General features: G+C 47.8%; 3 protein-coding genes across 7 annotated transcripts in view; 2 read left to right on the top strand and 1 right to left on the bottom strand.

Moving 5' to 3' along the window:
- LOC105484103 (Wnt family member 5B) overlaps nucleotides 1-27,812 on the top strand; it is a 131,037-nt gene that overhangs the window by 33,933 nt on the left and 69,292 nt on the right. The window lies entirely within an intron of this gene.
- Nucleotides 277-3,385, top strand: LOC139356923 (ubiquitin-conjugating enzyme E2 C-like). Its single transcript, XM_071072377.1, has 2 exons — nucleotides 277-2,829; nucleotides 3,151-3,385. Exons 1-2 carry the CDS (start codon nucleotides 2,332-2,334, stop codon nucleotides 3,193-3,195), a joined length of 543 nt encoding a protein of 180 aa, XP_070928478.1. The 5' UTR covers nucleotides 277-2,331; the 3' UTR covers nucleotides 3,196-3,385.
- The window catches only part of LOC105484104 (F-box and leucine rich repeat protein 14), a 31,227-nt gene continuing 7,566 nt past the window's right edge, over nucleotides 4,152-27,812 (bottom strand). For 4 of the 5 annotated variants that reach the window (XR_011609459.1, XM_011745354.3, XM_011745353.3 and 1 more), the window contains exon 2: nucleotides 4,152-4,912. Coding sequence is in view for 4 of the 5 variants with exons in the window: in XM_011745353.3 (XP_011743655.1) it covers nucleotides 4,850-4,912 (63 nt within the window). In the remaining variant the exon portion in view is untranslated. Of the gene's footprint in view, nucleotides 4,913-8,100; nucleotides 9,007-27,812 lie in introns of those variants that run through there. The other variant, XM_011745355.3, reaches the window with a different exon arrangement.

Genomic DNA, 27,812 nt, shown 5'->3' with positions numbered 1-27,812 from the left:
TAAATTGTCTTGAACAGAGGCCGGGCGCGGTGGCTCAAGCCTGTAATCCCAGCACTTTGGGAGGCCGAGACGGGCGGATCACTAGGTCAGGAGATCGAGACCATCCTGGCTAACACGGTGAAACCCCGTCTCTACTAAAAAATACAAAAAACTAGCCGGGCAAGGTGGCGGGCGCCTATAGTCCCAGCTACTCGGGAGGCTGAGGCAGGAGAATGGCGTGAACCCGGGAGGCGGAGGCTGCAGTGAGCCGAGATCCCGCCACTGCACTCCAGCCTGGGTGACAGAGCGAGACTCCGTCTCAAAAAAAAAAAAAAAAATTGTCTTGAACAGAATTACATTAATAAGGGCTCTGATCTCATAAATAACCCAAGATTCCTTGGTGATGAAGCTGGAATCACAGAGCCACCTCCTAGAAAGGCCACACTGAGGCCTTGGGGGAGCCTAGGGAACCTTGGGGGAGCCTCAGAACTCCAGGCTTAGGGTGGCTAATGATACTTTTCCTCCTCTCTCTGCCAGGGTAGCAAATTGTGTATCACAGCAGATTACTTGGAAGATAACTAAATGAGATATAGGGATAAACTCCTTGGGATCCTGGGATAGTGATATCCTAGTGTTGGATTTCATAATATGCAGCCACTTTTATGGTGAGGGACTTGGAAACCAACTGCTGTCAGAATTATCGAAGGTACCAACATGAGGCCAATATACGCAATATATGCAAAACCTATTTATAGTAAAATCCCAAACACCGTCCACATTCTTTTGCAGTATAATACTAAACTGGGGCTGATTAAATCTTACTGAAGTCTGTAGACCATAAGCTGGGTTTGAATTTTTTTAAAAAATAAATTTTCACTGTAGCAATATGTTTAATGGAATCTGATCTATATGACTTCTGCCAAGAAGGAATTCAAAATTACCAATTGGAGTCAATGTGGTACAGAGAACTAGAAACCTCTCATTCTCAGGAAATGGACAGGGCAGGGGGGGTCCTTAATGAAAACACCGTGTCAGTAATTTTTGTGGCTTAAGATTGCCACGTGTAGTTCATGGGTTCAGAATTGATTCTCAGAGACAGGGTGTTGTAGTAGAAAGAGCACAGGATTAAGCATCAGGAACCAGATTTACCCCTAGTCCCGTAACCCTGGGTAATTTACCTGACTTCTTTGTGTACCCATTTCCTCACCTATAGGAATGGAGGGATTGCGCAGGGTGCAGTGGCTCATGCCCGTAACCCCAGCACTACTGGGAGACCAAGGTGGGAAGATTGCTTGAGTCTAGAAGTTCAGGGCTGCAGTGAGTTCTCATACTGCCCCTGCATTCCAGCCTGGGTGACAGGGCAACACCTTGTTTAAAAAAATAAAAATAGGCCAGGCACGGTGGCTCATGCCTGTAATCCCAGCACTTTGGGAGGCCAAGGTGGGTGGATCACCTGAGGTCAGGAGTTCAAGACCAGCTTGGCCAACAGGGCGAAACCCTGTCTCTACTAAAAATACAAAAATTAACTGGATGGGGTGGCATGCACCTATAATCCCAGCTACTTAGGAGGCTGAGGCACGAGAATCACCTGAACCCAGAAGGTGGAGGTTGCAGTGAGCAGGGATCATGCCACTGCACTCCAGCCTGGGTGACAAGAGTGAAATTCCATCTCAAAAATAAATAAATAATACAAATGAAAACAGACAAAAAATAATAAAAATTGAGGAATTGGGCTACATAAATGGTTTTTGAGACAGAACTTTGAGACAGTTCTTACTTAGGGGCCAGTGGAGATCCCTTTTCCTCCTCAATTTTCAACTACATAAGTGTTATTTATTTATGTTCTACTTCTTTAAAAATTTTTTTTAAAAAAAACCACTGGACTAGCTAAGTCCTACTCCTAAACCTTTGTGATTCAATATAAGGTCTACCCATCAAATTGTTCAGACTGCTGGATGATACTCATGTTTTTAGGAAGGGTTGCTACACCCAGAGCCCAGGTCAGCCAGTTTCTGCGTGTAGGCAAGTTCCTGAGTTAGGACTCTTGTACTAGTGTACAATCCAGAAGTTGTACTGGGGCAGCAGGGAAAGAATTCTTATCAGTGAGTGTTTAGCCTGGTTGTACACAGCAGTTACCAGAACAATTAAGAAAGACAAAGTTCTGGCCGGGCGCGGTGGCTCAGGCCTGTAATCCCAGCACTTTGGGAGGCTGAGGCGGGCGGATCACGAGGTCAGGAGATCGAGACCATCCTGGCTAACACAGTGAAACCCTGTCTCTACTAAAAAATACAAAAAACTAGGCAGTTGCAGTCGTGTTCTCCGAGTTCCTGTCTCTCTGCCAACGCCGCCCAGATGGCTTCCCAAAACCGCGACCCGGTAGCCACTAGCGTCACCGCCGCCCATAAAGGAGCCGAGCCGAGTGGGGGCGCCGCCCGGGGTCCCGTGGGCAAAAGGCTACAGCAGGAGCTGATGACCCTCATGATGTCTGGCGATAAAGGGATTTCTGCCTTCCCTGAATCAGACAACCTTTTCAAATGGGTAGGGACCATCCATGGAGCAGCTGGAACCGTATATGAAGAAGACCTGAGGTATAAGTTCTCACTAGAGTTCCCCAGTGGCTACCCTTACAATGCGCCCACGGTGAAATTCCTCACACCCTGCTACCACCCCAACGTGGACACCCAGGGTAACATATGCCTGGACATCCTGAAGGACAAGTGGTCTGCCCTATATGACGTCAGGACCATTCTGCTCTCCCTCCAGAGCCTTCTAGGAGAACCCAACATTGATAGTCCCTTGAACACGCATGCCGCCGAGCTCTGGAAAAACCCCACAGCTTTTAAGAAGTACCTGCAAGAGGCCGGGCGCGGTGGCTCAAGCCTGTAATCCCAGCACTTTGGGAGGCCGAGACGGGCGGATCACGAGGTCAGGAGATCGAGACCATCCTGGCGAACACGGTGAAACCCCGTCTCTACTAAAAAAATACAAAAAACTAGCCGGGCGAGGTGGCGGGCGCCTGTAGTCCCAGCTACACAGGAGGCTGAGGCAGGAGAATGGCATAAACCCGGGAGGCGGAGCTTTCAGTGAGCTGAGATCCGGCCACTGCACTCCAGCCTGGGCGACAGAGCGAGACTCCGTCTCAAAAAAAAAAAAAAAAAAAAAAAGAAGTACCTGCAAGAAACCTACTCAAAGCAGGTCACCAGCCAGGAGCCCTGACCCAGGCTGCCCAGCCTGTCCTTGTGTTGTCTTCTTAATTTTTCCTTAGATGGTCTGTCCTTTTTGTGATTTCTGTATAGGACTCTGTATCTTGAGCTGTGGTATTATTTTTGTTTTGTTTTTGTCTTTTAAATTAAGCCTCGGTTGAGCCCTTGTGATGTATATTAAATAAATGCATTTTGGTCCTTTTTTAGACAAAAAAAAAAAAAAATACAAAAAACTAGCCGGGCGAGGTGGTGGGCACCTGTAGTCCCAGCTACACGGGAGGCTGAGGCAGGAGAATGGCATAAACCTGAGAGGCGGAGCTTGCAGTGAGCAGAGATCCAGCCACTGCACTCCAGCCTGGGCGACAGAGCAAGACTCCGTCTCGGAAAAAAAAAAAAAAAAAAGACAAAGTTCTCCAACACCTTGATTTCTGGTAGACGCTTTGGAAGACACACATACCGTCTACTTCCTCAAACTTCCGAAGCTGTGGAATAGGGATTCAGTGTCTGTGGTATGAAATGAGGTCTGAGAATTTTATCCCATCAAACTGACAGGGTAATTTTGAGGGGCCACAGGAATTGTAATTGTAATACTGGGGCAATATTTGCTTGTCATCAGTCGGACCTCTTCTTGACATGTGCTCTTTCTGACCCCAGTGATTCTTTCTTGATCCCCATGTAAGGTGTCCCATTCCCCCATCCAGACTGACTCACCATCAGGGGTTGTCCTGTGTTCTGAAGAGGCTCAGCCAGTTTCGTTTGCCTTCTGTTCCGCTTCCCTCCATCTCTTATCCCCAGTCCTCTGTAAATCCTTATTCCTTCATAAAGTATTCCCTGATTCATGGAAGTGAAATGATCCAGCTTAGTTTACAAAACCAGGAAATTATTCCTCTGGACCAGAGAGAGAGAGAGACAGAGAGAGAGAGAGAGGGAGAGAGAACAAGAAACAACAAAAAACGCAAACAGAATCTATAAAGGGAAGACAGATATATTCTACATTGTTCCCATTAAAATGGAAACCCCGTGGGGAGAAGAAATGCATCTGTGGAATGTATAGTGGATTTCTTTCACATATGGGCACTCAGTAAAAATTATTAATGAATGATAATGATTTGTCAAGTGATTGAAATTGTTTCAGGGCAGGAACAGGGAATGAAATACGGAGACATTCGTCTATCTCACGGGGAAATTGCTAGGCAGGTCATCCAGATGTATTTTCTTTGGGGAGTTGTGAATTCCTTGTGTGTCCAGCTATCACTATGTAATTATATTTTACGTTCTCAGTAATACATATCATCATTATACATGTCATCATTTTGTGTGTATATATACAATACCCCTACACATATATATATGTACACATGTATATATTTGTATGTATAAAATTTAAGTGTGGAACTTCTAGTTTCCTGTCGAAGAAGCTTGCAAATTGCTATTCCAAGCAAGTCTCCTTGGATCCATAAGGTCTCAGAGTAAACCACAGTCCCCAAAACTGGAGAAACCGGCAGGAGAATGCAGCTTCGCAAGGTACCGGAGTGGAAGCCCTGGGCAGCAGCCTCCGCAGGAGCAGTGCCGAGGCGGGGAAACCTGAGCTGTCATCGCCAAAGTGCCGGAGGCTCAGAGCGGGCAAGTTAAAGATCCACAGGAACCACGTCGTTGTCCCCTCTCCCTCACCTTCTGGAGCTTCCCCGAGTTCTCACAGTGAATAATGGAGAAAAATCCCCTCGTGCCTCCTGCAGTGGGAAGAAGAAAAAGGACCATTTTGAAAGAGGCCGCAGCACTCTGCTCTTCCTAACAAGGTCGCCTCCCCTAACCCCGCTGTGGCTTTATCAGCGCCTAACTGACCTGGGGAAGGGAAACCCCCACGCCAGCCCACTCTAGCCATCTGCCGGCTCACTTAAGGTGGGCGTGGGAGGGAGGACTGAGACGCATTTGTGAGTGTCCAGCTGAGGGGCACAGGCTCACTGAAACTCCGAGGCCCGATTGTAGGACTATAGAATAGACCTTCCCACCACACACTCACGGCCTCTTTACAGCACTTGCCTTCACCCAGTCAGAGCCGCTATCAAGAAAAAGATATAAGACATACTGAAAGGCAAATAGGGCCTGGCACGGTGGCTCAAGCCTGTAATCCCAGCACTTTGGGAGGCTGAGACGGGCAGATCACCTGAGGTCAGGAGTTCGAGACCATCCTGGCTAACATGGTGAAACCCCATCTCTACTAAAAATACAAAAGCAACAACAACAAAAATGAGCCGGGTGTGGTGGCGGCGCCTGTAGTCCCAGCTACTCTGGAGGCTGAGACAGGAGAATGGCGTGAACCCGGGAGGTGGAGGTTGCAGTGAGCCGAGATCGCACCACTGCACTGCAGCCTGGCGACAGAGCGGGACTCCGTCTCAAAAATAATGATGACAATAATAATAATAATAATAAAATGAAATAAGAGGCAAATAACACACGTTGAAGAGACAGAGCAAGCTTCACAATCAGACTCAGAGACAACAGGGATGCTGGAATTATCAGGCGGGAAATCGAAACCAACTCTGATTCATGTGAGGGGCTATAATGGATAAAGTAGGCAGCATGCAGGAACAGGTGGGCGATGAAAGCAGGGAGGTGGGAATTCTAAGAAAAAAAAACAAAGGAAGTGGCAGAGAGCAAAGCACAGTGACGTAAATGAAGAATGCCGCTGATGGGCTTTGATGGATTTGTGGACTGGACACAGCTGAGGAAAGGATCTCTGAGCATAAGCTTATCTCAATAGAAACCTCCACATCTGAAAAGCGAAGAGAAACCCCCCCCACACACACACGCACACACACACACGTGTGCACACACTCAGAACAGAATATCCAAGAACTGTGGGACAGCTACAAAAGGTGTAACGTGTAATGGGAATACCAGAAGGAGAAGAAAGAAGAAATACTTGAAATGGTAATGACAGATTTCTCCAAATTAATGTCAGACACTAAACCACAGATCCAGGAATCTCAGAGAATCAGGACAAATGCCAGAAAAACTACACCTGGGCATATCATTTTCACTGCAGAAAATCGAAGATAAAGAAAAAATCCTGGAAGGGGACAGAGCAAACAAAGCACATTACCTGTAGAGGAGCAAAGAGGAGCAAACATGCATCTGACTTATCTCAGAAACCAGGCAAGCAAGGAGAGAGTGGAGCGAGACGTCAGGGTTGAGAGAAAAAACCCACCAACCTAGAACTCTGTGCCCTGCACAATTATCCATTGAAAGTAAAGGAGAGTAAAGACTTTTTCAGACAAACAAAACTTCAGGGAATTTGTTGCCAGTAGACCTGCCTTGCAAGAAATGTTACAAGAAATTCTTTAGAGAGAAAGAAAATGCTATAGGTCAGAAACTTAGATCTACGTAAAGAAAGAGAGCAGAGGCCGGGCACGGTGAAACCCCGTCTCTACTAAAAATACAAAAAAAACTAGCCGGGTGCGGTGGCAGCGCCTGTAGTCCCAGCTGCTCGGGAGGCTGAGGCAGGAGAATGGTGTGAACCCGGGAGGCGGAGCTTGCAGTGAACTGAGATCCGGCCAGTGCACTCCAGCCTGGGCGACAGAGCGAGACTCCGTCTCAAAAAAAAAAAAAAAAATGAGAGCAGAGAAGGAATAAGTGAAAGCAAAATAATAACTTATTTTCCTTATTCTTACTCTTAACAGATAACTGTTCAAAATAATAGCAACAATGTATTCAATTATGTACTCTCACATATATACTTATGTGTAAGGGAAATGAGTGACAACAATATTACAAGGGATGGGGGGAGGAATTAGGATTGTGTTGTTATGATAAGAAACTCATACTACCTGTGAAGCCCCCTCTCTACTACAAATGCAAAAATTAGCCCGGCGTGGCGGTGCGTGCCTGTAATCTCAGCTACTCGTGAGGCTGAGGCAATAGAATCGCTTGAACCCAGGAGGTGGAGGTTGCAGTAAGCCAAGATCACACCACTGCCCTCCAGCCTGGGCGACAGTGAGACTCCGTCTCAAAAAAAAAAAAAAAAAAGACAGATTGTCATAATGGGTCAAAAAATAAGACCTAGCTCTACGCTGTCTACAAGAAACCCACTTCAGATACAAACCGTGCTTCTGTGAGGTCCCTTTAGGCTGAGCAGCCAAAGCAAAGTCCTGAGACATGGAGAATAACCCGGAATAATTCTCTTTAATAATATAGAGCATAATTATAATCTCACAAGTATTTTCATAGGATTGAGCTATAAAGAACACATTGATGTTTTTACAGAACAAAAAGGAAAAGCTGGTGCATATTTATCTCTGTACATGCGAATTTATATAATCAATGCTTGTTTTGCGTCTCTTTTTTCTCCTTTTCATTCTCCTTTCCAGGTTGAGGAAAGGTAGTGGTTGGTTGTGAAGTGGTCATTTACTTTTATCCACTTAATTTCTGATGTTTTCTAACTCACTCTCTCTCCCCCTCTCCCTCCCATTCCCTCTCTTTTCTCCAAGTTTCTCCTCTTCCTTCTTCCCTCTTCAACCCCACGCTCTCATGTGCTAAATAAGAAACTGCTTGGTTCTTTATAGCTGTTGAGCATAGCTCGTTCTAGAAGTTTTTTTAATGCTCATTTTATGCTGTTCCGCAGAAGAGATCACTGCCAAAGAGCAGAGCCACTTTTGTTGAAGGCTGTGCCACTCACCCACCGTCCCCTGTGCAAAGGAAAGGAGGCTCACACAGAGCCAAGGGAGGGCAGGGCACACTACGCAGGGCACACCGCTGCAGAGCCAGCATGCCCCTCGCCAGCTGCAGTGCTTCCCTCAGACCCACTGAGCTCCTTTGCGAGGAAGCTTTCCAGACAAGAAGGATGCTTTTTTGAGGTTCAGACTCTTTCTAAGAGAACCAGTTTGGCTGTTGTTGCATGTTAGAAGTTGAATTGTTTCCCCTCTGGTCTAAGCCCCGCCCAGCTTTGTCTAGTATGGGGTCCTGTCCAGAGAAGACCTGTTGTCCTAGTTCGTGTTCCTGCGGAAGCCCACCCTGAAACAGTGACTCGAGGGCCAGTAGATTACTTGTGACGTGAAGGAGCTACTGATGAGAGAGTGGGCAAGTGAGACAAGGAAGGGAAGACAGCCAGTCAAGAGCGGGTTATCACTCCAGTTATGGCTGTGGCCATTGGAGCCAAACCTGCTGGGGAAGTCAGCGAAGGTAGAACGTGTGTCCCTATACAACAGCTCCTGCCTGTCCCTGGTTGAGGGCTGTCACAGGGAGCACTCGTCCCTGGTATCTCCTCCCTACCAGGGTGGGCAAGGGGGCTCCGCAAAATCATGCAGGAGCTGGTGGTCAGAAGGTGGGGTCTTGTGCCTGAAGGGTGAAGGTGGGAAACGTGGGTGGGCACGGCTGTGTGCTCTGCCTGCAATACCTGCCTGCTGAGCTGGAGCTGATTTCACGCCGTGTGATGATTCCCTGTAGGCTTTCCTGGGTCTGATGGTGAGTAGAATGTCTAGCATTTTGTCTGGTTTTGCAAGTGAAAAAAGTGAGGCAGGGGAAGGGCAGTCAAGTTAAGGACTAAGTGAGCAAAGCAGAACGGAACGCAAGTGTCTCGATCACTTTTACCCATTTTAGTCAGAGCATACGCTGAATAGTCAATGAATGAGTCTTTGATGACGTGATCATCGAGACCAAGCGGTAGTAATTCTCCTCGGTCTCTCTTGATCTTCTCCCCTTTGGTGGTCCTCCCAGGTGGTGTGGTAATGATGGGAGGAGCAATGATGGTGTGGACCAAGTTGCCCAGTGTCGCCATATAACGCAGCTCCATCTACCCTTGTCTGCTGCTCCTCCAGGTGAGCAGTTCCTACAGGACAGTGGCAGGTTAAATAGGCCATTATTGTCCATAGTCCTTTCTCTGTGTGGCATGTGTTTATCACTAATAATCGGTCATTGTTATGACTGCCTGATTGCATGGTCCTTCAGCCACTATTTTAGAATCTTGTGTCTATCTTATAATTTATACATATACTCATGTATCAAGCATGCTATTGCATGGCAATAGGTGTAAAATACTTTTTTTTTTCTGGTGGTTTTGTTTGTTTGTTTGTTTGAGATAGAGTTTTTGTTCTTGCCCAGGCTGGAGTGCAGTGGTGCGATCTTGGCTCACAGCAACCTCCGCCTCCCAGGTTCAAGCGATTCTCCTGCCTTAGCCTCCAGAGTATCTGGGATTACAGGCATGCGCCACCACGCCCGGCTAATTTTGTATTTTTAGTAGAGACGGGGTTTCTCCATGTTGGTCAGGCTGGTCTTGAACTCCTGACCTCAGGTGATCCGCCCACCTTGGCCTCCCAAAGTGCTGGGATTACAGGCGCAAGCCACCGTGCCCAGCTGGTGTAAAACACTGTTTGCTTAGTTAGCAAAGCTTAAGCAACACAGCTCATCAGTTTCATAAACAGAGATAGTGCTTTTGAAAAAGAGACTAGAAATATCCTAATCATACATGTTGTTTATTTGACTTTAAAATGATTACCTTGGGACAGAGACACAGCAGTTATCAAAGAGTAACTTTTTTAACAGAGGCTGGGGTTGTCATCAATTTCTCACCAGCAAGGTTACTGCAAGATTGTCCCTATCCCATTTGAAGTCACTACTAATAGCTCCATCTGTCTTCCTCAAGTAAGAATCAGCTGAGCCTAATGTACTGAGTGTATCAACTCCAGATCTTCCCATCTCCTTGTTCCTCAAATATTGACTGAACACCTACTATATACCCAGCACTTCCCTAGGTGCAGGGAGTACCAGAATGAAGACAGTGCTGTGCTCTAGTTCCTGGAGACCCCACCCCGCCAAGCCTGTTATTTCTATGAAGTGTTAAGTTCCTTAACTACAAATTCCCACTGAGGGAATTAGGAGGCTTCACCACCAAGGATGGGGAGGGATGACTGAAACGATGAGCAACAAGAGAAGTGGCAGTCGCGTGGCAGTCGCGTCTCTGTGGGGGAGTCAGGAAAGGCTTTGGGGGACAGTGAAGAAACAAGTAGGATTTACATGCAGATGGGCGAGGATAGAGCATTTTAGGTGAGAGTGTGACAATTCCTGCAAGCTAGTGTTGATCAAGGGAACTTTCTAAATGCCTGTATGAGGCATAATTTACGTACAACAAACTGCACCCATTTTAAGTGCACAACATGGCCAGGCGCGGTGGCTCACGCCTATAATCCCAGCACTTTGGGAGGCCGAGGCGGGTGGATCACCCGAAGTCAGGAGTTCAAGACCAGCCTGGTCAACATAGCCAGACCCTGTCTCTACTAAAAATACAAAAATTAGCTGGGCCTGGTGGCGGGCGCCTGTAATCCCAGCTACTCTGGAGGCTGAGGTAGGAGAATCGCTTGAACCAGGGAGGCGGAGGTTGCGGTGAGCTGAGATGGCGCCACTGCACTCCAGCCTGGACAACAAGAGCAAAACTCCATCTCAAAAATAAATAAATAAATAAATAAATAAATAGGCCGGGCGCGGTGGCTCACGCCTGTAATCCCAGCACTTTGGGAGGCCGAGACGGGCGGATCACGAGGTCAGGAGATCGAGACCATCCTGGCTAACACGGTGAAACCCCGTCTCTACTAAAAAATACAAAAAATTAGCCGGGCGAGGTGGCAGGGCGCCTGTAGTCCCAGCTACTCGGGAGGCTGAGGCAGGAGAATGGCGTAAACCCGGGAGGCGGAGCTTGCAGTGAGCTGAGATCCCGCCACTGCACTCCAGCCTGGGTGACAGAGCGAGACTCCGTCTCAAAAAAATAAATAAATAAATAAATAAATAAATAAATAATTAAGTGCACAGTATGGTGAGTCTTGACAGATGCATACCCCCATGAAATCAGCACCACAGTCACAGTACAGAACATTTCTTGGCTCCCAAGAGTTTCCTACTATACATGTGCAACCGGATGCAGGCTGTGTGTTAGTGCCAATAATGTGCCCCTTTCAACACAAGAGCATTTTGATTTGTTTTTTTTTGTTACCAACTAAGATGCACCAGGCACCCTAGTCCTTAGGTCTGAGTCCATATACTACTAGACCACCAGGGCCGGGGGCCCGCCCCATTCCCAGAGAGGCTGTGGTCTATCATTGGAGGAACGGTGACTGCAGGGGCTCAGTGCTGACGCACATATAGGTCATATGGACGTACGCACATATAGGACATATGGAGCGGGGGGTGGCAGTGGAGAGGAAAACAGGGCCAGGTTATTGAGGGTCCCGGACAGCATGCAGCAGAATTTAGATTTTAACCTATTGGCAACTGGCGATTGTGACCAGGAAGTGATAGAATCAGATTTGTACATTAGAAAAATCACTCTTGGGACCTGGGTCAAAATGAGAAATGATGAGGACTGACTTAGGGCAGTGTTGGCGGAGGGAGGATGGAGAGGAGATAATGCAGTCAGAATCCAGAAGGCAGAATCGACAGAGCTGGGACAATCCTTTGGGCACAGGGTGTAATAAGAGAGAGAAGAGTTATTCATAACTTCCAGGCTGATTGTGTGGTCATCCAGGCAATGCCTTTTATGGAGGCTGTAAATCTGGGCAAGTAGAGTGATTTAGGAGGAAATATGTTTAATTTTGGGCTCCTATGTCTGTGGGATACACTCATAGAGATGTCTAATAGTTGGGTCTGTGGGTCCAGAGGTCTGGGCTGAATATTTGAGGGTCTTTAGCATTTGAGTGACACTTCACCTAAGAAAACTGACTCAGAGCCTTCCAGAGTGCAAGGCACAGTGCTAGAAATGCAAAGGTAAACGCCGGCACTGTCTGGGAGGCGTTCTCTGACCCCTAGACCAGGTCAGGGCCTCCTGATTTGGGTTACATTAGTATCTGGTGTTACATTTCTTTTTTTTTATTTTTGAGACGGAGTCTCGCTCTGTCGCCCAGGCTGGAGTTCAGTGGCGCGATCTCGGCTCACGGCAAGCTCCGCCTCCCAGGTTCCCGCCATTCTCCTGCCTCAGCCTCCCAAGTAGCTGAGACTATAGGTACCCACCACCACGCCCAGCTAATTTTTTTGTATTTTTAGTAGAGACGGGGTTTTACCATGTTAGCCAGGATGGTCTCGATCTCCTGACCCTGTGATCTGCCCGCCTCAGCCTCCCAAAGTGCTGGGATTACAGGCGTGAGCCACAGTGCCCTGGTGTTACATTTCTTGTCTGTCTTCTCCACAAGACTGTAAGCTTTGTTAGGCTGGAACCAGGTCTGTTCTTCGCTGTGTCCTCAGCCCCTATCACAGGACAGGGTGCCTCGTAGAAGCACAGCACATACGTTCAACCTTGCCAGCTGAATGCCACCCCAGCCACGCACGACTAGGGGGTCTTTCTAGGGAGAGCAGTGATGTAATTAGGATGTAACATTGCGGGGCCAGAAGGGCCAATACCAGAGCTTCAGGCAGCTGAGGGGCACAGAGGTGGCGACGGAAGGCTGCACAGTCTTCAAGCCAGGACTTAAAGGATGATGAAGTGTTCTCCAGTCAAACAGGGAGGGAAGACCATTCTAGGTCCATGGGTACAACATACATAAATGCACAAAAGAGTGAAATGAGGCCAGGCACAGTGGCTCATGCCTGTAATCCCAACATTTTGGGAGGCCAAGGTGGGCGGATCACCTGAGGTCAAGAGTTTGAGACCAGCCTGACCAAGATGGAGAAACCTCATCTCTACTACAAATACAAAATTAGCCGGGGTGGTGGCGCACGCCTGTAATCTCAGCTACTCGGGAAGCTGAGGCAGGAGAATCACTTGAACCTGGGAGGCGGAGGTTGTGGTGAGCTGAGATCGCACCATTGTGCTCCAGCCTGGGCAACAAGAGCCAAACTCCATCTTAAAAAAAGAAATAAAAAAAAAAAGGAGTGAAATGGTTGTGTGTGACCAGAATAAGAGGCTGCGATTCAGGAGGATGAGAAGTGGCAGGAGATGTAGCTTGGGGTGTAATTGGGACCACTGTAATGGGGTTGGGACCTTGTTCTTTATGAAACAGGAAGTTAGTGGACTTTGAAACAAGATAGTCATACGATCCTATGACATTTTTGGGGTGAAATCTCTGGGGATAGAATACAGAGATGATGAAACCTGCCCCCTGAAAAATGCAGTTTTGGTCAGCATCCAAGTGATTCTCCTGTGGGTCATCCAGAGAGCATACGTAGAGGAACAGCCATGTGAATGGAGGCTGGGGTGAGGGGAGGCTGGTGGCAGCAGTGTGAGTGGAGGCTGGGGTGAGGGGAGGCTGGAGACAGCGGTGTGGGCGGAGGCTGGGGTGAAGGGAGGCTGGTGGCAGCAGTGTGAGTGGAGGCTGGGGTGAGGGGAGGCTGGTGGCAGCAGTGTGAGTGGAGGCTGGGGTGGGGGAGACTGGTGGCAGCAGTGTGAGTGGAGGCTGGGGTGAGGGGAGGCTGGAGACAGCGGTGTGGGCGGAGGCTGGGGTGAAGGGAGGCTGGTGGCAGCAGTGTGAGTGGAGGCTGGGGTGAGGGGAGGCTGGTGGCAGCAGTGTGAGTGGAGGCTGGGGTGAGGGGAGGCTGGAGACAGTGGTGTGGGTGGAGGCTGGGGTGAGGGGAGGCTGGTGGCAGCAGTGTGAGTGGAGGCTGGGGTGAGGGGAGGCTGGTGACAGTGGTGTGGGTGGAGGCTGGGGTGAGGGGAGGCTGGTGGCAGCAGTGTGAGTGGAGGCTGGGGTGAGGGGAGGCTGGAGACAGCGGTGTGGGCGGAGGCTGGGGTGAAGGGAGGCTGGTGGCAGCAGTGTGAGTGGAGGCTGGGGTGAGGGGAGGCTGGTGGCAGCAGTGTGAGTGGAGGCTGGGGTGAGGGGAGGCTGGAGACAGTGGTGTGGGTGGAGGCTGGGGTGAGGGGAGGCTGGTGGCAGCAGTGTGAGTGGAGGCTGGGGTGAGGGGAGGCTGGTGACAGTGGTGTGGGTGGAGGCTGGGGTGAGGGGAGGCTGGTGGCAGCAGTGTGAGTGGAGGCTGGGGTGAGGGGAGGCTGGAGACAGCGGTGTGGGCGGAGGCTGGGGTGAAGGGAGGCTGGTGGCAGCAGTACAGATGGAAGCTGGTATGAGGGGAGGCTGGTGGCAGCAATGTGGGTGGAGGCTGGGGTGAGGGGAGGCTGGTGGCAGCGATGTAGGTGGAGGCTGGGGTGAGGGGAGGCTGGTGGCAGGGGTATGGATGGAAGCTGGGGTGAGGGGAGGCTGTGGTGAGAGGAGGCTGGTGGCAGCCGTGTGAATGGAGGCTGGGGTGGAGGAGGCTGGTGGCAGTGGAGACACCTCAGGAGGCAGAGACAAGGATAGCAACTGAGAGCTGGTAAAGGCCACCCTGCTAAGTAGCCAGAAAGTTTGCAGAACCTTCTTTTGAGGGATCTGAAATTCAAGTTCTCAAATGGCCCAGATCATCAGTGTTCAAAAACCTCAGGAAGCTTGCAGTCCTGCCTCGTGCCTGCTTGAACTGGATGTGGGCAGGAGGCTGTGGGAGCGGGCCATGCCAGCAGAATCCCACCATACTCTGGAGACTTACTCAGGTCACAGCCCCTGGTGTCCCGAGGGTCATCTCAGTGTCATGTGAGTATTAGTGTGGCTATTGGAAAGGATTTGGTACGCGTTTATTTGAAAAGTTAGGAGTTGTTTTTTTTTTTTTTAATTATCTTTGATAAATTTAGTAGAATATTTTGAAAGCACTTTTTAGCCAGTAATGAATGAACAGATTGCTCCTGAACTAAATGGAGGGATCTAAACACATCATCTAAGTACAACAGTATGTCTGAAAAATATCTCTGCTTGTCTTTTATTTGCCCTTTAAAGTCTGTGCAAACAAATGTGAACGGCCTCAGGACTCTAAGAATAATATTTTTCTAGGGATGTGTATGGACAGATAAACAAAACCCCAAGGGAGAAAAAACTTCTATTTAAATAAAAATAAAGATCCCCTACAGCGCCATCCTCCTCTGCTCACTGGGTTTGCTTTATTTCACTTTGAGATAAAAGTAGTTTGGATGATTAAGAGTGGAACAAAAAGAAAGTATTTATGTCTGTCTAATCTATCTATCACTATCTATGTAATCTATCTTATCTATCTAAGCTTGTCTGTCTGTCTCATCTATCGACCTCTCTATCTGGTTTTGAATAGTCCATATTGCAGCCATCAGTAGTCGATCTTTTGCATCCCTGGGGTTAATGGTTCTTTGAGCAGACACGGACACTGTGCCGTTTGGGATCCCATGGGGGAAACACCCGCTTCCTCACTGGTCAGTGCTAATCCTGTGCTCATGCTCTGCTCCCCCTGGGAATCTCCCGTCTGAAGCCCCTGTAGGCCTCTGGGATCCTCTGAATCAGCCACAGGCTGGGATCCTTGCCGCAGGAGGCTGCCGTGGGCTTCTGCCCATGCTGTGGGTCGCGAACTGCAGCCGACAGGCGTGGGAGCCTGGGAAGGCACCTGGCGGCTTCTCGGTAGGAAAACAGTGTGGAGTGCGTGTGATCGTGTTTGAGGAAGCGTCGTGAGAGGGTCACTGTCTCTGTGGTAGTGTCCTTAGGGAACTGTCTTTGCCTGGATCCTGGGGTCGGGTTTGGCATGAACTCTGACCTTCCTCCCTCTGCAGGATCTTCAGTAGAAAGGTCCTGTCCTGAGGAAATGCTCAGAGGCACTTCTCTTGCTGCTGAAGCCTGCCTACATGTGTGTTTTTGTCCTCATGGAGATGCACATGACGAATCGCATGCAATGCCTCAGCACAGCCCAACAGGTTTTTTCTGTTTACACTTAACTAGCCTTGGACAGTGGGAGGAAGCCTTAAATATTTCCTTTTCTTCTCACAAACCCTTTATCTAATAAAACAGAATTACTGCAGATGAAGCAGGGAGTGATTCAAATTGTCATTGAAATCAAGGACCTGGTTTGGTTTGGCCTCCCTGGGAAAGTGTTTAGCTTGACACAGCGTTTTAGCTGTGCTGATTTAGTTTTAGCTACGCTGATAACGTCTCTACAGGATAAACCGACCAGGGCAGAAGGCAGGGTGGCAGTGCCCGTGGTGGGGTGCAGCACGGCGGCGGGCAGTGTTGGCCACTGAGTGCTGGGCTGGCCCCTCCACTCCTCCATATTTCTGTACCAGTAAAATCAGGTTGAAACTGGCATCAAGGGCAGCTTCAAGAAGGCGGGGAGAGACTACGAGGACAGCAGTGCAGAGGCTGTCACCCTCTGGAGCTACTGCTCGGGGACTGAGAAGGAATTCCGTCTTGAATACATGTTAACCTCAGTTCCCGCTCCTTATCTGGACTGGCTGGCTCCCTTCTGCGCCAAGAAACTGAAGCCCAGCTCTGTAAAGCCGCAATTCCCAACTATTTTCCCCCTAAAATACACGAGACGCACTCCCATGGGGCATATCTAGATTGCAGGCTGCGGTACAGATAAATCAGGCTGTGGGTTGGGCGCAGTTCCCAGTAAAACCCCACTTTTTTCTCTCCCACTCAAGAAAGCAGACCTCCATACGAGTATGCGGGAGATGGTGCTCCGTCTTCCCAGCCCTTGGCGTGGGACTCGGCCTGTAAAAGCTGCCAAATAAATATTTACTAAGTGAAAGATAGCCCTGAATCCACACTAATTTGTGTTTTTTAAAAGTCATTCATAAACTTTAGCATTTTAACTATTAGTTAGTAATTAATCCTAATAAACCGGCAGGATTTTGTGATTGTGAAACTGTTGCAACGTGTTGGCCAGCAGGAATATTTGCTAGCATTTTTATGGGCTCTTAAAGTCGTCTTAGCTGTGTCACTGATAAAGCCAGCCACAGGCTTGATCAGCCCTGCCGTTGGCTGTCAGCACTGCCTGGATAAACTCCTCATCCTTCCCAGGGAAAAACTTCTAGCAATGCTTAAGCAGGAGGCCAGGGAAGAGAGAACCTTGATGCTGCCCTGCTTACCACAGACCCTCTGGGGCCTCTGCCCTGTGTGGACAAATGCTTCATTTCAAGATCGTATACAAATCACGAGCCAGCGTCTCCTAGCAGCACTGAGTGTGGGGCTCTTGCCACCTCACTGCTGTTGGAACTCTGGAGTTCGGGCCAAAGGATGCAGCCCCTCTCGGGGGAGGGCAGTGGGGTTAGGTGAAGATTCAAGAGCTCCTCTTTGCCTTGTCATCTAGTTGTCCTATTCTGGGGGAATTTAAATAAGGATTAAAAAAAAAAAAAAGGACTTATGTATTATTTTAAAGAGCACCCTTAAATAGGCAGGCATATTTTAATAAAAATGATTTTTCAACCCTGCGGTGTGGAGACTGCCAGTCAAATACAGTGATGGCCATTATCACGCCCCTGCCCCTGCCCCCAGCCTGGAGGAAACAGAGTGCAGAGTTAGAATGGTTTTGGAGCATTCATGGCTGCTGGGAGATGCCCGAGAGGGCTTTGAGGGCAGGGCAGGGTGAGCAGGGAGCTCACCGCAGGAGTGCAGAGATCACCCCAAGCAGGGTCTGCAGATGCTAACTTCAGGAGACCAGGCATGGAGATGGCAGGTGAAACAGATAAGTATGCCCCAAAAATGATGGGAAAAGAGTGAACCGGGATCACTTAGAAATCGGAAGCAATACAACAAAGGCTAAAGATATTTGAGCAGGATTTCAGTGTAGATATGCTCTTGGATATCACGAACATAAACAGAGGAGCTAACGAAAACACTGCAGAGACGCATGGCTCCATTGCCCCCTGTAGTTACCCCACCTAGTGTGACCGGGAGAAGCTGATACTTCTTTTCTCTGTGGATTCAGGGGCATTCCCCACCTATTTTAGGTATGCCAGTTTGACATGATGAACTTTAGACTGATAACATTTCATCATTGAGATATAATTTCCTTCTGTTTTTAGACCCTGAATAAAATTTTCTTTAACGGGGAAGCACATTTTTTTTTTTTTTTTTTTTGAGACAGAGTCTTGCTCTGTCGCCCAGGCTGGGGTGCAGTGGCCGGATCTCAGCTCACTGCAAGCTCCGCCTCCCGGGTTTAGACCATTCTCCTGCCTCAGCCTCCCGAGTAGCTGGGACTACAGGCGCCCGCCACCTCGCCCGGCTAGTTTTTTGTATTTTTTAGTAGAGACGGGGTTTCACCGTGTTAGCCAGGATGGTCTCGATCTCCTGACCTCGTGATCCGCCCGTCTCGGCCTCCCAAAGTGCTGGGATTACAGGCTTGAGCCACCGCGCCCGGCCGGAAGCACATATTTTATACTTAATTCTATTTATGTTCATCTTGTTTTTTGAATTATTTAGCTACCTCTAATAGACAGTCTGAAAGATGATTACATTCCACCATACTAACATTTTCAATGACCCTGAAAGACCTGAGATGCATTGCTGCTACTATTTTATCAAATTATTGTTTCTAAAATGCTGTTTTACTCTTCTAGTAGGAAGAGTGACTTTTAAATAATGGATATTGGCCGGGCATGGTGACTCACACCTGTAATCCCAGCACTTTGGGGGGCCGAGGTGGGTGGATCACCTGAGGTCAGGAGTTCGAGGCCAGTCTGGTCAACATAGTGAAACCTCATATCTACTAAAAATACAAAAAAATTGGCTGAGCATGATGGCAGGTGCCTGTAATTCCAGCTACTTGGGAGGCTGAGGCAGGAGAATCACTTGAACCGGAAGGCAGAGGTTGCAGTAACCCAAGATTGTGCCACCGCACTCCAGCCTGGGTGACAGAGCGAGACACCGTCTCTAAAATAAAATAAAACAATGGATAGTTTGTCCAACATGGTATGTTAAAAGGGCAGAGAAGCTGAAGAATGATGATGAAGACTAAAATAACGATGATAAGCAAAGAACTGAACAGGCATCTGTGCAGTGATTCAGGGGGGTGTCCATGAGAGGTGGCTTCGGAGCAGCTCTCCTGTAACGCAGACTTATCTCACGGTTCCCTCCTCATTTAAGGAGTCAGACCACTGTAGGCTTTGCTTTAGAGATATTCCACTGTGTGCTTTGTTGCTCACCTTTCTAGAGGTGCTCATCTTCATCTAAAGCAGGGTGAAGATTTTTCACTCCTGGAGAAAGCTGTGACAACATTTTTGGGACAAGCAGCAGGTGTGCCTCAGCAAGCCTGTCGTTATCTGGGGAGGGGGCTCCAGATAACACACTTCTACTTCCTTTCTTTAGGGAAACGACATGGTCCCCTCCTCCTGTAACACTCCCCAAAAGAAGTATGAAAGCCAACGTAAAATGCGAATATGATATTTGCATTGAGTATTAAATATAATATCTTCAATGCAGTATTTGTGCTTCTCTCTCTCCAGTTCTCAGTTGTTTAGGGATCTTCTGAGGGCAAACCAAAAATGTCAGTAAAGCAAAATATATCAATAAGGCATCATACTGATGAAAACAAAACCAGAGGTTTTAAAAAATAATCTGGGCTGGGTACGGTGGCTCACACCTGTAATCCCAGCACTTTGGGAGGCTGAGGTGAGCAGGTCACCTGAGGTCAGGAGTTCAAGACCAGCCATGGTCAACATGGTGAAACCCCGTCTCTACTAAACACAAAAACTAGCCAGGCATGATGGTGCGTACCTGTAATCCCAGCTACCCGGGAGGCTGAGGCGGGAGAATCGCTTGAGGGGAGGGGGAGGTTGCATTGGGCAGAGATCGCGCCATTGCACTCCAGCCTCGGCAACAGGATGAGACTCCATTTCAAAAAAAAAAAAGTAGTTATCAATTTTTTGTTTTTGACCAAAAGTATTTCAGGAACTTTGAAGAAAGGACCTGAAAATTATTACTCAGGCTGGTATTTAGTTTGAAATGTACGCTGACTTTTAACTCTCAGAGCTCAACAGTCTAATCCTTGATCATTCCATAGTGAGTTTAGGAATTTGTAGTCATTTCCTTTTCACTAGGTATTTGCATACATCACTAACCAGCTGGGATTAGAATGAGCAATCTCTTGATGCTGAAACAGAATGATGAGAACTCAGGGCAGCTTGAAATGTTCGTCCTCATCGATTAATCCTTAATGAACCCTCATGCATGGATGACATCAAAGAAGGTCCTTTGCAATGTGCAGGAAGACAAACCGCCTTCCGTCGTGTACATTCTTAAAGGAAGGTTCCAATAGATGGATACACATAGTTCACATTTGAGGTTCCAATAGACCGATACACATAGTTAACACTTTGTATTTTGAGCCATGTTTTGCCCCAAGATGAAACATTTGGAGTAACGTGGACATTTGCTCAGTGGCGAGGGAAGGGTCAGTGTGTGTAACTAGGAGGAAGGCTCTCTGGCCGGGTTGGGAACGTGACCTCTTGCCCTCCAAAGCCTGGGTTGCCCAAGTTAATGCCTCCAATCTTGCAGTGTATGGACACAGAGCGAACGCTCCCCTCTGAATACAGACCAGAGGTTAGAGGTTAATGAATGGGTGCTGTCTCCACACTCGGGACCCCGTTCAATAGTGCTTTTATACATAAGGGCTTAAATGGGGTCAGAAAAGGACCTGCATATTGCTTCCAAACTCTCTCCATCTTTTTGAAGCAATAGCATTCAAAGATGACATCCTTCCACCTGGGAAGAGAGAGATGAAGCTCTTGTGCTTGGAGAACTGGACGGCTACTCCCGGCTCAGTGTGTCTCAAAACAGGACCAAATGGAAAACAAAGTGGGGGGCAGGTCCTTGCTGCCCCCTATTCTTCTCTAGTAATCCCTTAAAAAATAATTGCGGACCCCAACCTCTGGCCTCCAGCACATTTTCCACTTGATTAGAGGCCTTTGTGAGGTGGGGAAAGGGACCTGCAGACTTGCATATTGTGCCGGGGCCTGAAATGTCCAGCTGGGAATTTTTCCCATCAAAAGGGGATTTTAGTAAAACCATTATCAGGGGCTTAGAGGAGAAAAGCTGTTGAGTGCAAGACAGGGGCAGATTAGCATTAGGGGGCTTGTTTTTGGCACCAGTGGAAGAGTGGGAAGGTGTTTGCAGCCACTTGCACACAAGTTCCTTAGTTTCTCTGCAAGTTCCTGGCAGGTACCGAGGTAGGAATGAATGCAGGAGGTAGGAATGAATGCAGGAGTGGGAACTAACAGGCTCGAAAATGGCACAGGGAGGCCTTATCTCTGAGGCATCACATGGAAAGCAGCCCAAATCAGGAAGGACTGCACGGTGGTGGTGATACCTGCTTCGGTGTGTAGACCGTGGGACTGGCCTCCTTGCTGTTATGTACGGCCACGCCACCTGGAATCCCCCGCCCGCAACACTGCACCCGTCTTGACAGTTTCCATAGACGGCGACAGGAAATTCAGAAACTGGGAAGTGGCCATGCTGGAATCCTTTAACGGGCAAATGGACACCTTTAGGGTGGGGGGGTGCGGGTGCTGGTAGGGGCTAAAAGAGTACAGAGGAAGGTCACGAAAGCCGCAGCAGTGGCTGTCAGCCTGCGAATCAGGGTCCGGGCTGTGTGGATTTGCAGACTGAGCCACAGGAGCCTCCTGGGAAGAGGGTTTGGGGAAGGTCACCTAAAACAGAAACGTGTGTCGTCTTGGGATTACTGGAGCCCTCAGCGATACCTTCCTTTGAAAAATGGAGCACAGAAACCGGAGTCGTGGGGGCTGGATGGAGAATGTTGAAACCAGTAGAGTAACTGCTGCCTGAAGGGTCCCTGTGAGGAATGTCGGAGCCGGCCCGCCCTGGAAGCACTTTTTCCTATTTGTCCTCTCTACACTGTTGCTCTAGCTTGTCTTCCTGGCAAAAACAGGTGTGGATTACGACAACGTTGGTCCTGACTGCTGTGAGCACAGAGCTGGAGTGAGAACCACATGTCTCTGTTTGGACATTTTCGGGCTTGCAGTACTGTCACCTCAGAGGTCTCAGTCACAGGAACACCCTCACGCCAGCCTGGTGGCCACATTCGCAAGAGATCTATCTAAAGTCAAATTCAAACAACCACAGAAAGAGGGCCTACCTTCTCGAAAATGAAGCCCAGGGCCGGGCGTGGTGATTCACGCGTGTAATCCCAGCACTTTGGGAGGCTGAGGCGGACAGATGACCTGAGGTCAGGAGTTCAAGACCTGCCTGGTCAACATGGTGAAACCCCATCTCTACTACAAATACAAAAATTAGCCGGGCATGGTGGCAGGTGCCTGTAGTCCCAGCTACTCGGGAGGCTGAAGCAGGAGCATTGCTTGAACCCGGGGAGCAGAAGCTGCAGTGAGCTGAGATTGCGCCACTGTACTCCAGCCTGAGCAACAGAGTGACTCTGTCTAAAAAAAAAAAAAAAAAAAAAAAAGGCAGAAAGAAAATGAAGTCTAGGAAAGCTGTTCTTGGAGGCTGTGAATCGAGAAGCAGCCCTCCCAGTCTCCCAGTTCTTCCAAAGAGCAGCTTTAGGAACTGCTGGTCCTCAGTGTTCACACATTCCCCTCACTCAGTTCTCACTCTGGCTCCTCAGCCAGCCCCGTTTTCTCCTTCTTGGCTTTGTGCGGGCTGATACACGTTTTCTTTTCTTTCCTTTATAACCTGTATTCTCTGTTTGGGGTGTCTTCCCTGAATCTGGACTCTTTCAGTGCAGTCACTAAGAATGGCATATTTCAGCTATTACTTTCCAGAAGTTGCCCAGGGAGATGTTCTGCTTTCATAAGACCTTCAGAGATGGTGCCAGGAATGTAATTTGCCTCATGCATAGGCCCCAAGTCCCTGAAACTTCTCCTTTTTTATTCATTCTCTAACCAGAAATGACCTCTATATTACAGAGCTTATAAGCTGTGGCTCCTCTCGCCAATACAGCTTGGTGGAAGCACCCGCAGGGGATAACCGCCTCCACCTTCTTTCCCACTTCTACACCTGCCCTTCCCACTCACACTTTGATTCCCTGAGGCCAGGCTGTTGAGTACCAGGAGGGCAAGACCCGAAGCCCTCTCCTGCCCTCAGCCTCTCTCTTCTTGTGCCCTTCTACGGAATCTGGCCATATTGGCTCAGAAATGCTTTTTGTAAGTTCTGCTACCTTGTTCTAATGTCAGTTTTCTGTAGGAGGAATTTAGGTCACACAAGCAACTTCACTTCTTCATCAGGGCTCATATTATTTTCATCCTCATAGACTCTCTTTTTTTTTTTTTTTTTTTTTTTTGAGACGGAGTCTCGCTCTGTCACCCAGGCTGGAGTGCAGTGGCCGGATCTCAGCTCACTGCAAGCTCCGCCTCCCGGGTTTACGCCATTCTCCTGCCTCAGCCTCCCGAGTAGCTGGGACTACAGGCGCCCGCCACCTCGCCCGGCTAGTTTTTTGTATTTTTTAGTAGAGATGGGGTTTCACCGTGTTAGCCAGGATGGTCTCGATCTCCTGACCTCGTGATCCGCCCGTCTCGGCCTCCCAAAGTGCTGGGATTACAGGCTTGAGCCACCGCGCCCGGCCTGACTCTCTTATATTTTATGAAGATGTCTTCATCTGGGCAAGAAAGATACTCCTTTTAATAAAAATTTTTAAAAATTTAAAAAGATACTCCTAAAATTTTAAAATTGTTTTTCCTCAAAGGCTCTCTAGAATTTTTCATCGCAGACGATACACTTTTGATTTTTCTTTTGTAATAAAAAAACTAGCTCTTTTTTTCTTGCTGTTGAAATTGATACCTCCACGTATGACTAAAATTTTCCCCATTTTTTTCCTCCCAAACTCCCCAGATATGGCAATCTAATTAGATTTGGGGAGTTTGGGAGGAAATGCCCTTTAAGAAGAATTAGAAGTTTAAAGAGGAAAAAAAAAAAAAAGCATTAGAAGTTGATGTTTGATTCTCTTATCTCCAAAAGCAGAGAGCTGCAGAATAACACATGGCTCTGGGGAGTAACCTCGCTGGTATTTTAAAACTCAATTTCATCTTTTCCAGGAAGTAAAATTCCTCGTTTGTCAACTCTTAGGCCCTGAGGAAATACTTCGGGGGTGCGGGTGAAAGGGAAAGGACCAGAGGGGATTTGTGAGGTGGGAGGAAGTGGTGGTGCCCCCACGGGAAATAGCTTCCAACTCACAGACAATGCTGCCACCTACTGACAAGACATGGGACTTGCAGACTTGGTGGATTTCTCCACTTTCTTCCACAGTGGAGAACAAATACTTAGTTTTGCATTAACCATACTTTATTGTACTACCTTATATGGGACCCTAAAATCATTTTCATAAACTTGGGGTACAGAAAAACACAAGGTCGGACTCCTAGCTTTAATACCTCCAGGACTGGTTTGGATATGATTCACAGCTGCTTCACAATGGGGAAAGTAAATTGTGTGTAAGAGGGGTTTTTTTGTTGTTGTTATTTTCAAAGGGCTGGGGAGGCTGAAGGAACAGTCCAGAAGGAGACACTAACAGTTTTCCAGCCCTACCTTTCAATAACGTGTAGTGCTTGACTTTTACCTTTTAACCCACATATGTGCATTTTTATTTCTAAAGTTATAGGCACTTGTAATCTTAGCATTTTGGGAGGCCGAGATGGGAGGATCACTTGAGCCCAGGAGTTGGAGACCAGCCTAGGCAGCATAGCGAGACCCTGTTTCTACAAAATAGTAATAATAATAGTAATAATGGGCGTGGTGGCACATGCCTGTGGTCCCAGCTACTCGGGAGGCTGAGGTGGGAGGATTGCTTGAGCTCAGGAAGTCGAGGCTGCAGTGAACTATGATCACACCGCAGTACTTCAGCCTGGGTGACAGAGCAAGACCCTAACTCTAAAAATAAATAAAGCGGCCGGGCGCGGTGGCTCAAGCCTGTAATCCCAGCACTTTGGGAGGCCGAGACGGGTGGATCACGAGGTCAGGAGATCGAGACCATCCTGGCTAACGCGGTGAAACCCCATCTCTACTAAAAAATACAAAAAACTAGCCGGGCGAGGTGGCGGGCGCCTGTAGTCCCAGCTACTCAGGAGGCTGAGGCAGGAGAATGGCGTAAACCCGGGAGGTGGAGCTTGCAGTGAGCTGAGATCCGGCCACTGCACCCCAGCCTGGGCAACAGAGCAAGACTCCGTCTCAAAAAAAATAAATAAATAAATAAAATAAAAATAAAAATAAATAAAGCAGTGATGAAGCTGTTTGCTGCTAAATCCTGTGTCATACGTTAATGAGTTTCTGCAGTTCCTCTTGTGATTCCATTGAAAATTAGACCCTTCTGTGTAGGGAAGAGAGCGGCCAGCTGCCTTCCTGTGGGTCATGCTGTTCTGATTGTTGACATCTGACCCTGAGCACAATGGCAGGGCATCTGTCTCAAGTGCACAGGCGTCAGCTAGGGCTGGAAGGGCCAATCCTCTATCTACTCCAGGCTCTGGAAACTTGAAGACCTTCTCTGCTTCCTACAGTCGTCAGCTGTCAGCTGGATAAAGTTCAGGGGGCCACAGAACTTAACCATCCTGCTATTACAGATTCCTGAAAACTGGCTAAATTCTATGCATTTGAAATAAATTAGGTAGAAACTGTCACTTTCATCTTGTCATTTTCATGTTGTTTGCTTAAGGCACACCTACTGGCCGTCTTTTTATTTTTGTTGTTGTTCACAGCAGTGGATTTTTGGGCAATGAAGTTAAGGTTTAAATGATTGAAAGCAGAAATGGTTGTCTTCCATCTAAGAACATTAAGCATTTGTCTGAGGGGCATTTGAGGGGCTTAACTCTTACAGTTTCTCCCTTACTTTACTCCTGTGTCCAGTTTTAGCCTCAGTGATTTTTCTAGAGATTCTGAGAAATAGGACTAATTATTTTGGCTCCTCCCTGTGTAGTGACCACTTCTCAAAAAGCCTTGTCTTGGGCTATAAAAAGGTAGCAGATGTGTACATAAATAATGCCAGTTTGAGATCAAGATTTCCTAAGGAGAAATATTATGAACCTTGGTAGTAAATATTTCCTTATACCCTTTTTAGATGAGAAAAACAATATTTTCCAGGCCATATTAAGTAATTCCACATTAATATTTATGAAAAATTAATCTGGTCTCAAAGAACTGTTTTCCCACAGTCCAGTTCCAGTGTCTCAAGATCCATGATGTAAGGAGTAATTGTTGACACACCACTGTGTGGTAGGTCTGATCCTTCTGGAGTGTGGATTACGTAAATGGGGGAGTAATAAATATAAGAAGGTGCCTACTATTAACAAATTAGACCCTTTTACTCTTTCTGGACAAGTGGGATTTGTAACTAAAACATCTGTGAAGTCAAAGCTTTTTACCCTTGAATGAAGAGAAAATAGAGTTTTTGCAACTTGATTCTACTTTATAAAAGGATTGTGTGGCAGATATTTATAGCATGTGAAATGTGTGTAAGTTCCTAGCTTTGAAGCTCTCATAAGCAGTCCTCCCAGCATTAGTATTCCACATTACTATGTGCGACAAAGCAGTGTTTTGGAAACTGGCTCAAATCCTCTGAGAGCCACAGGCAACATATTTGACAGTTACTTCAGTACCTTATAGACCATTTAACAACATGTATTAGTTTTTTGGTTTCCTGAATAACCCTATATAATACTTGCAGACATGTCTAGGTTTGCATAATGTAGTGCATATTAAATAGTAATAACTTTTAGCATTTTGGGTTTTTTTTTTTTTTTTACTCCCAGTGAAAATAATATGCTTTGGTGTAGCACCTTTAAAAAAACTATTTTTTTTAAGGCTGAGATGGAAAGATCCCTTGAGCCCAGGAGTCCAAGACTGTAGTGAGCTCTGCTCATGCCACTGCACTCCAGCCTGGGCAACAGAGTGAGACTGTCAAAAAAAAAAAAAAAGACAAAAAACAAAATTTTTTTAAGAGATGGGGTTTTGCTGTGTCACCCAGGCTGGTCTTGAACTCCGGTGTTCAAGTGATCCTCCCACCTCAGCCTAGTGAGTAGCTGGGACTACAGATGTGTGCCGTGCCCGGGTTGGTGCAGCGCGTCTCCAAAGAGAGCCAGAGTGGTGCTCTGCAGTGCCTGTGTGAACCGCCTCCGTGTTGCCACCTTCTGCATTGGTCATTAAGTCTAGAGCAGCCCAGGTTCTGAGACTAGGTTCTTCACTAATTACCCAGGCAAAATCTTTTCCACTTCATTAAGCATCTTTTCCTCTTTATAAAATTAAATGTGGCCGGGCGCGGTGGCTCAGGCCTGTAATCCCAGCACTTTGGGAGGTTGAGGTGGGTGGATCACGAGGTCAGGAGATCGAGACCATCCTGGCGAACACGGTGAAACCCCGTCTCTACTAAAAAAACTAGCCAGGCGAGGTGGCGGGCGCCTGTAGTCCCAGCTACTCAGGAGGCTGAGGCAGGAGAATGGCGTAAACCCGGGAGGCGGAGCTTGCAGTGAGCTGAGATCAGGCCACTGCACCCCAGCCTGGGTGACAGAGCGAGACTCCGTCTCAAAAAAAAAAAAAAAAAAATTAAATGTACCACATCTGCCAGATTTGGGAAAACAAAAATTTTGAGACAGAGAAACCAAACACTGTGTGACCGAGTTCTTCAGCAGATCACATTCACATTTCTAACCTTGTCTCACTTGGGTTTCTCTGCTGTGCCACGGCTGCAGACCCAGTTCTCTTCTTGGTAATTGAGACTCATTCGTTTCCACTATCACAAATGCAAGTATCCTTGTAAGTTTGTTATAAGGATATATAGCATTTGTTCCTTAAACAATTTAAGTGGCCAGGCGCGGTGGCTCACGCCTGTAATCCCAGCACTTTGGGAGGCCGAGATGCGCGGATCACTTGAGGTCGGAAGTTTGAGACC

This window comes from Macaca nemestrina, chromosome 10 (genome assembly GCF_043159975.1).
Source record: "Macaca nemestrina isolate mMacNem1 chromosome 10, mMacNem.hap1, whole genome shotgun sequence".
NCBI classification, from domain to species: Eukaryota; Metazoa; Chordata; class Mammalia; order Primates; family Cercopithecidae; genus Macaca; species Macaca nemestrina.
This window is presented reverse-complemented; position numbering and strand designations above follow the sequence as displayed.

Bases quoted from the DNA above. Each gene is read 5' to 3' on its own strand.
- LOC139356923 (XM_071072377.1), top strand. From the start codon at position 2,332: ATGGCTTCCCAAAACCGCGACCCGGTAGCCACTAGCGTCACCGCCGCC. The intron at 2,830-3,150 runs CTGCAAGAGGCC...AAAAAGAAGTAC, and splicing joins CCACAGCTTTTAAGAAGTAC to CTGCAAGAAACCTACTCAAA.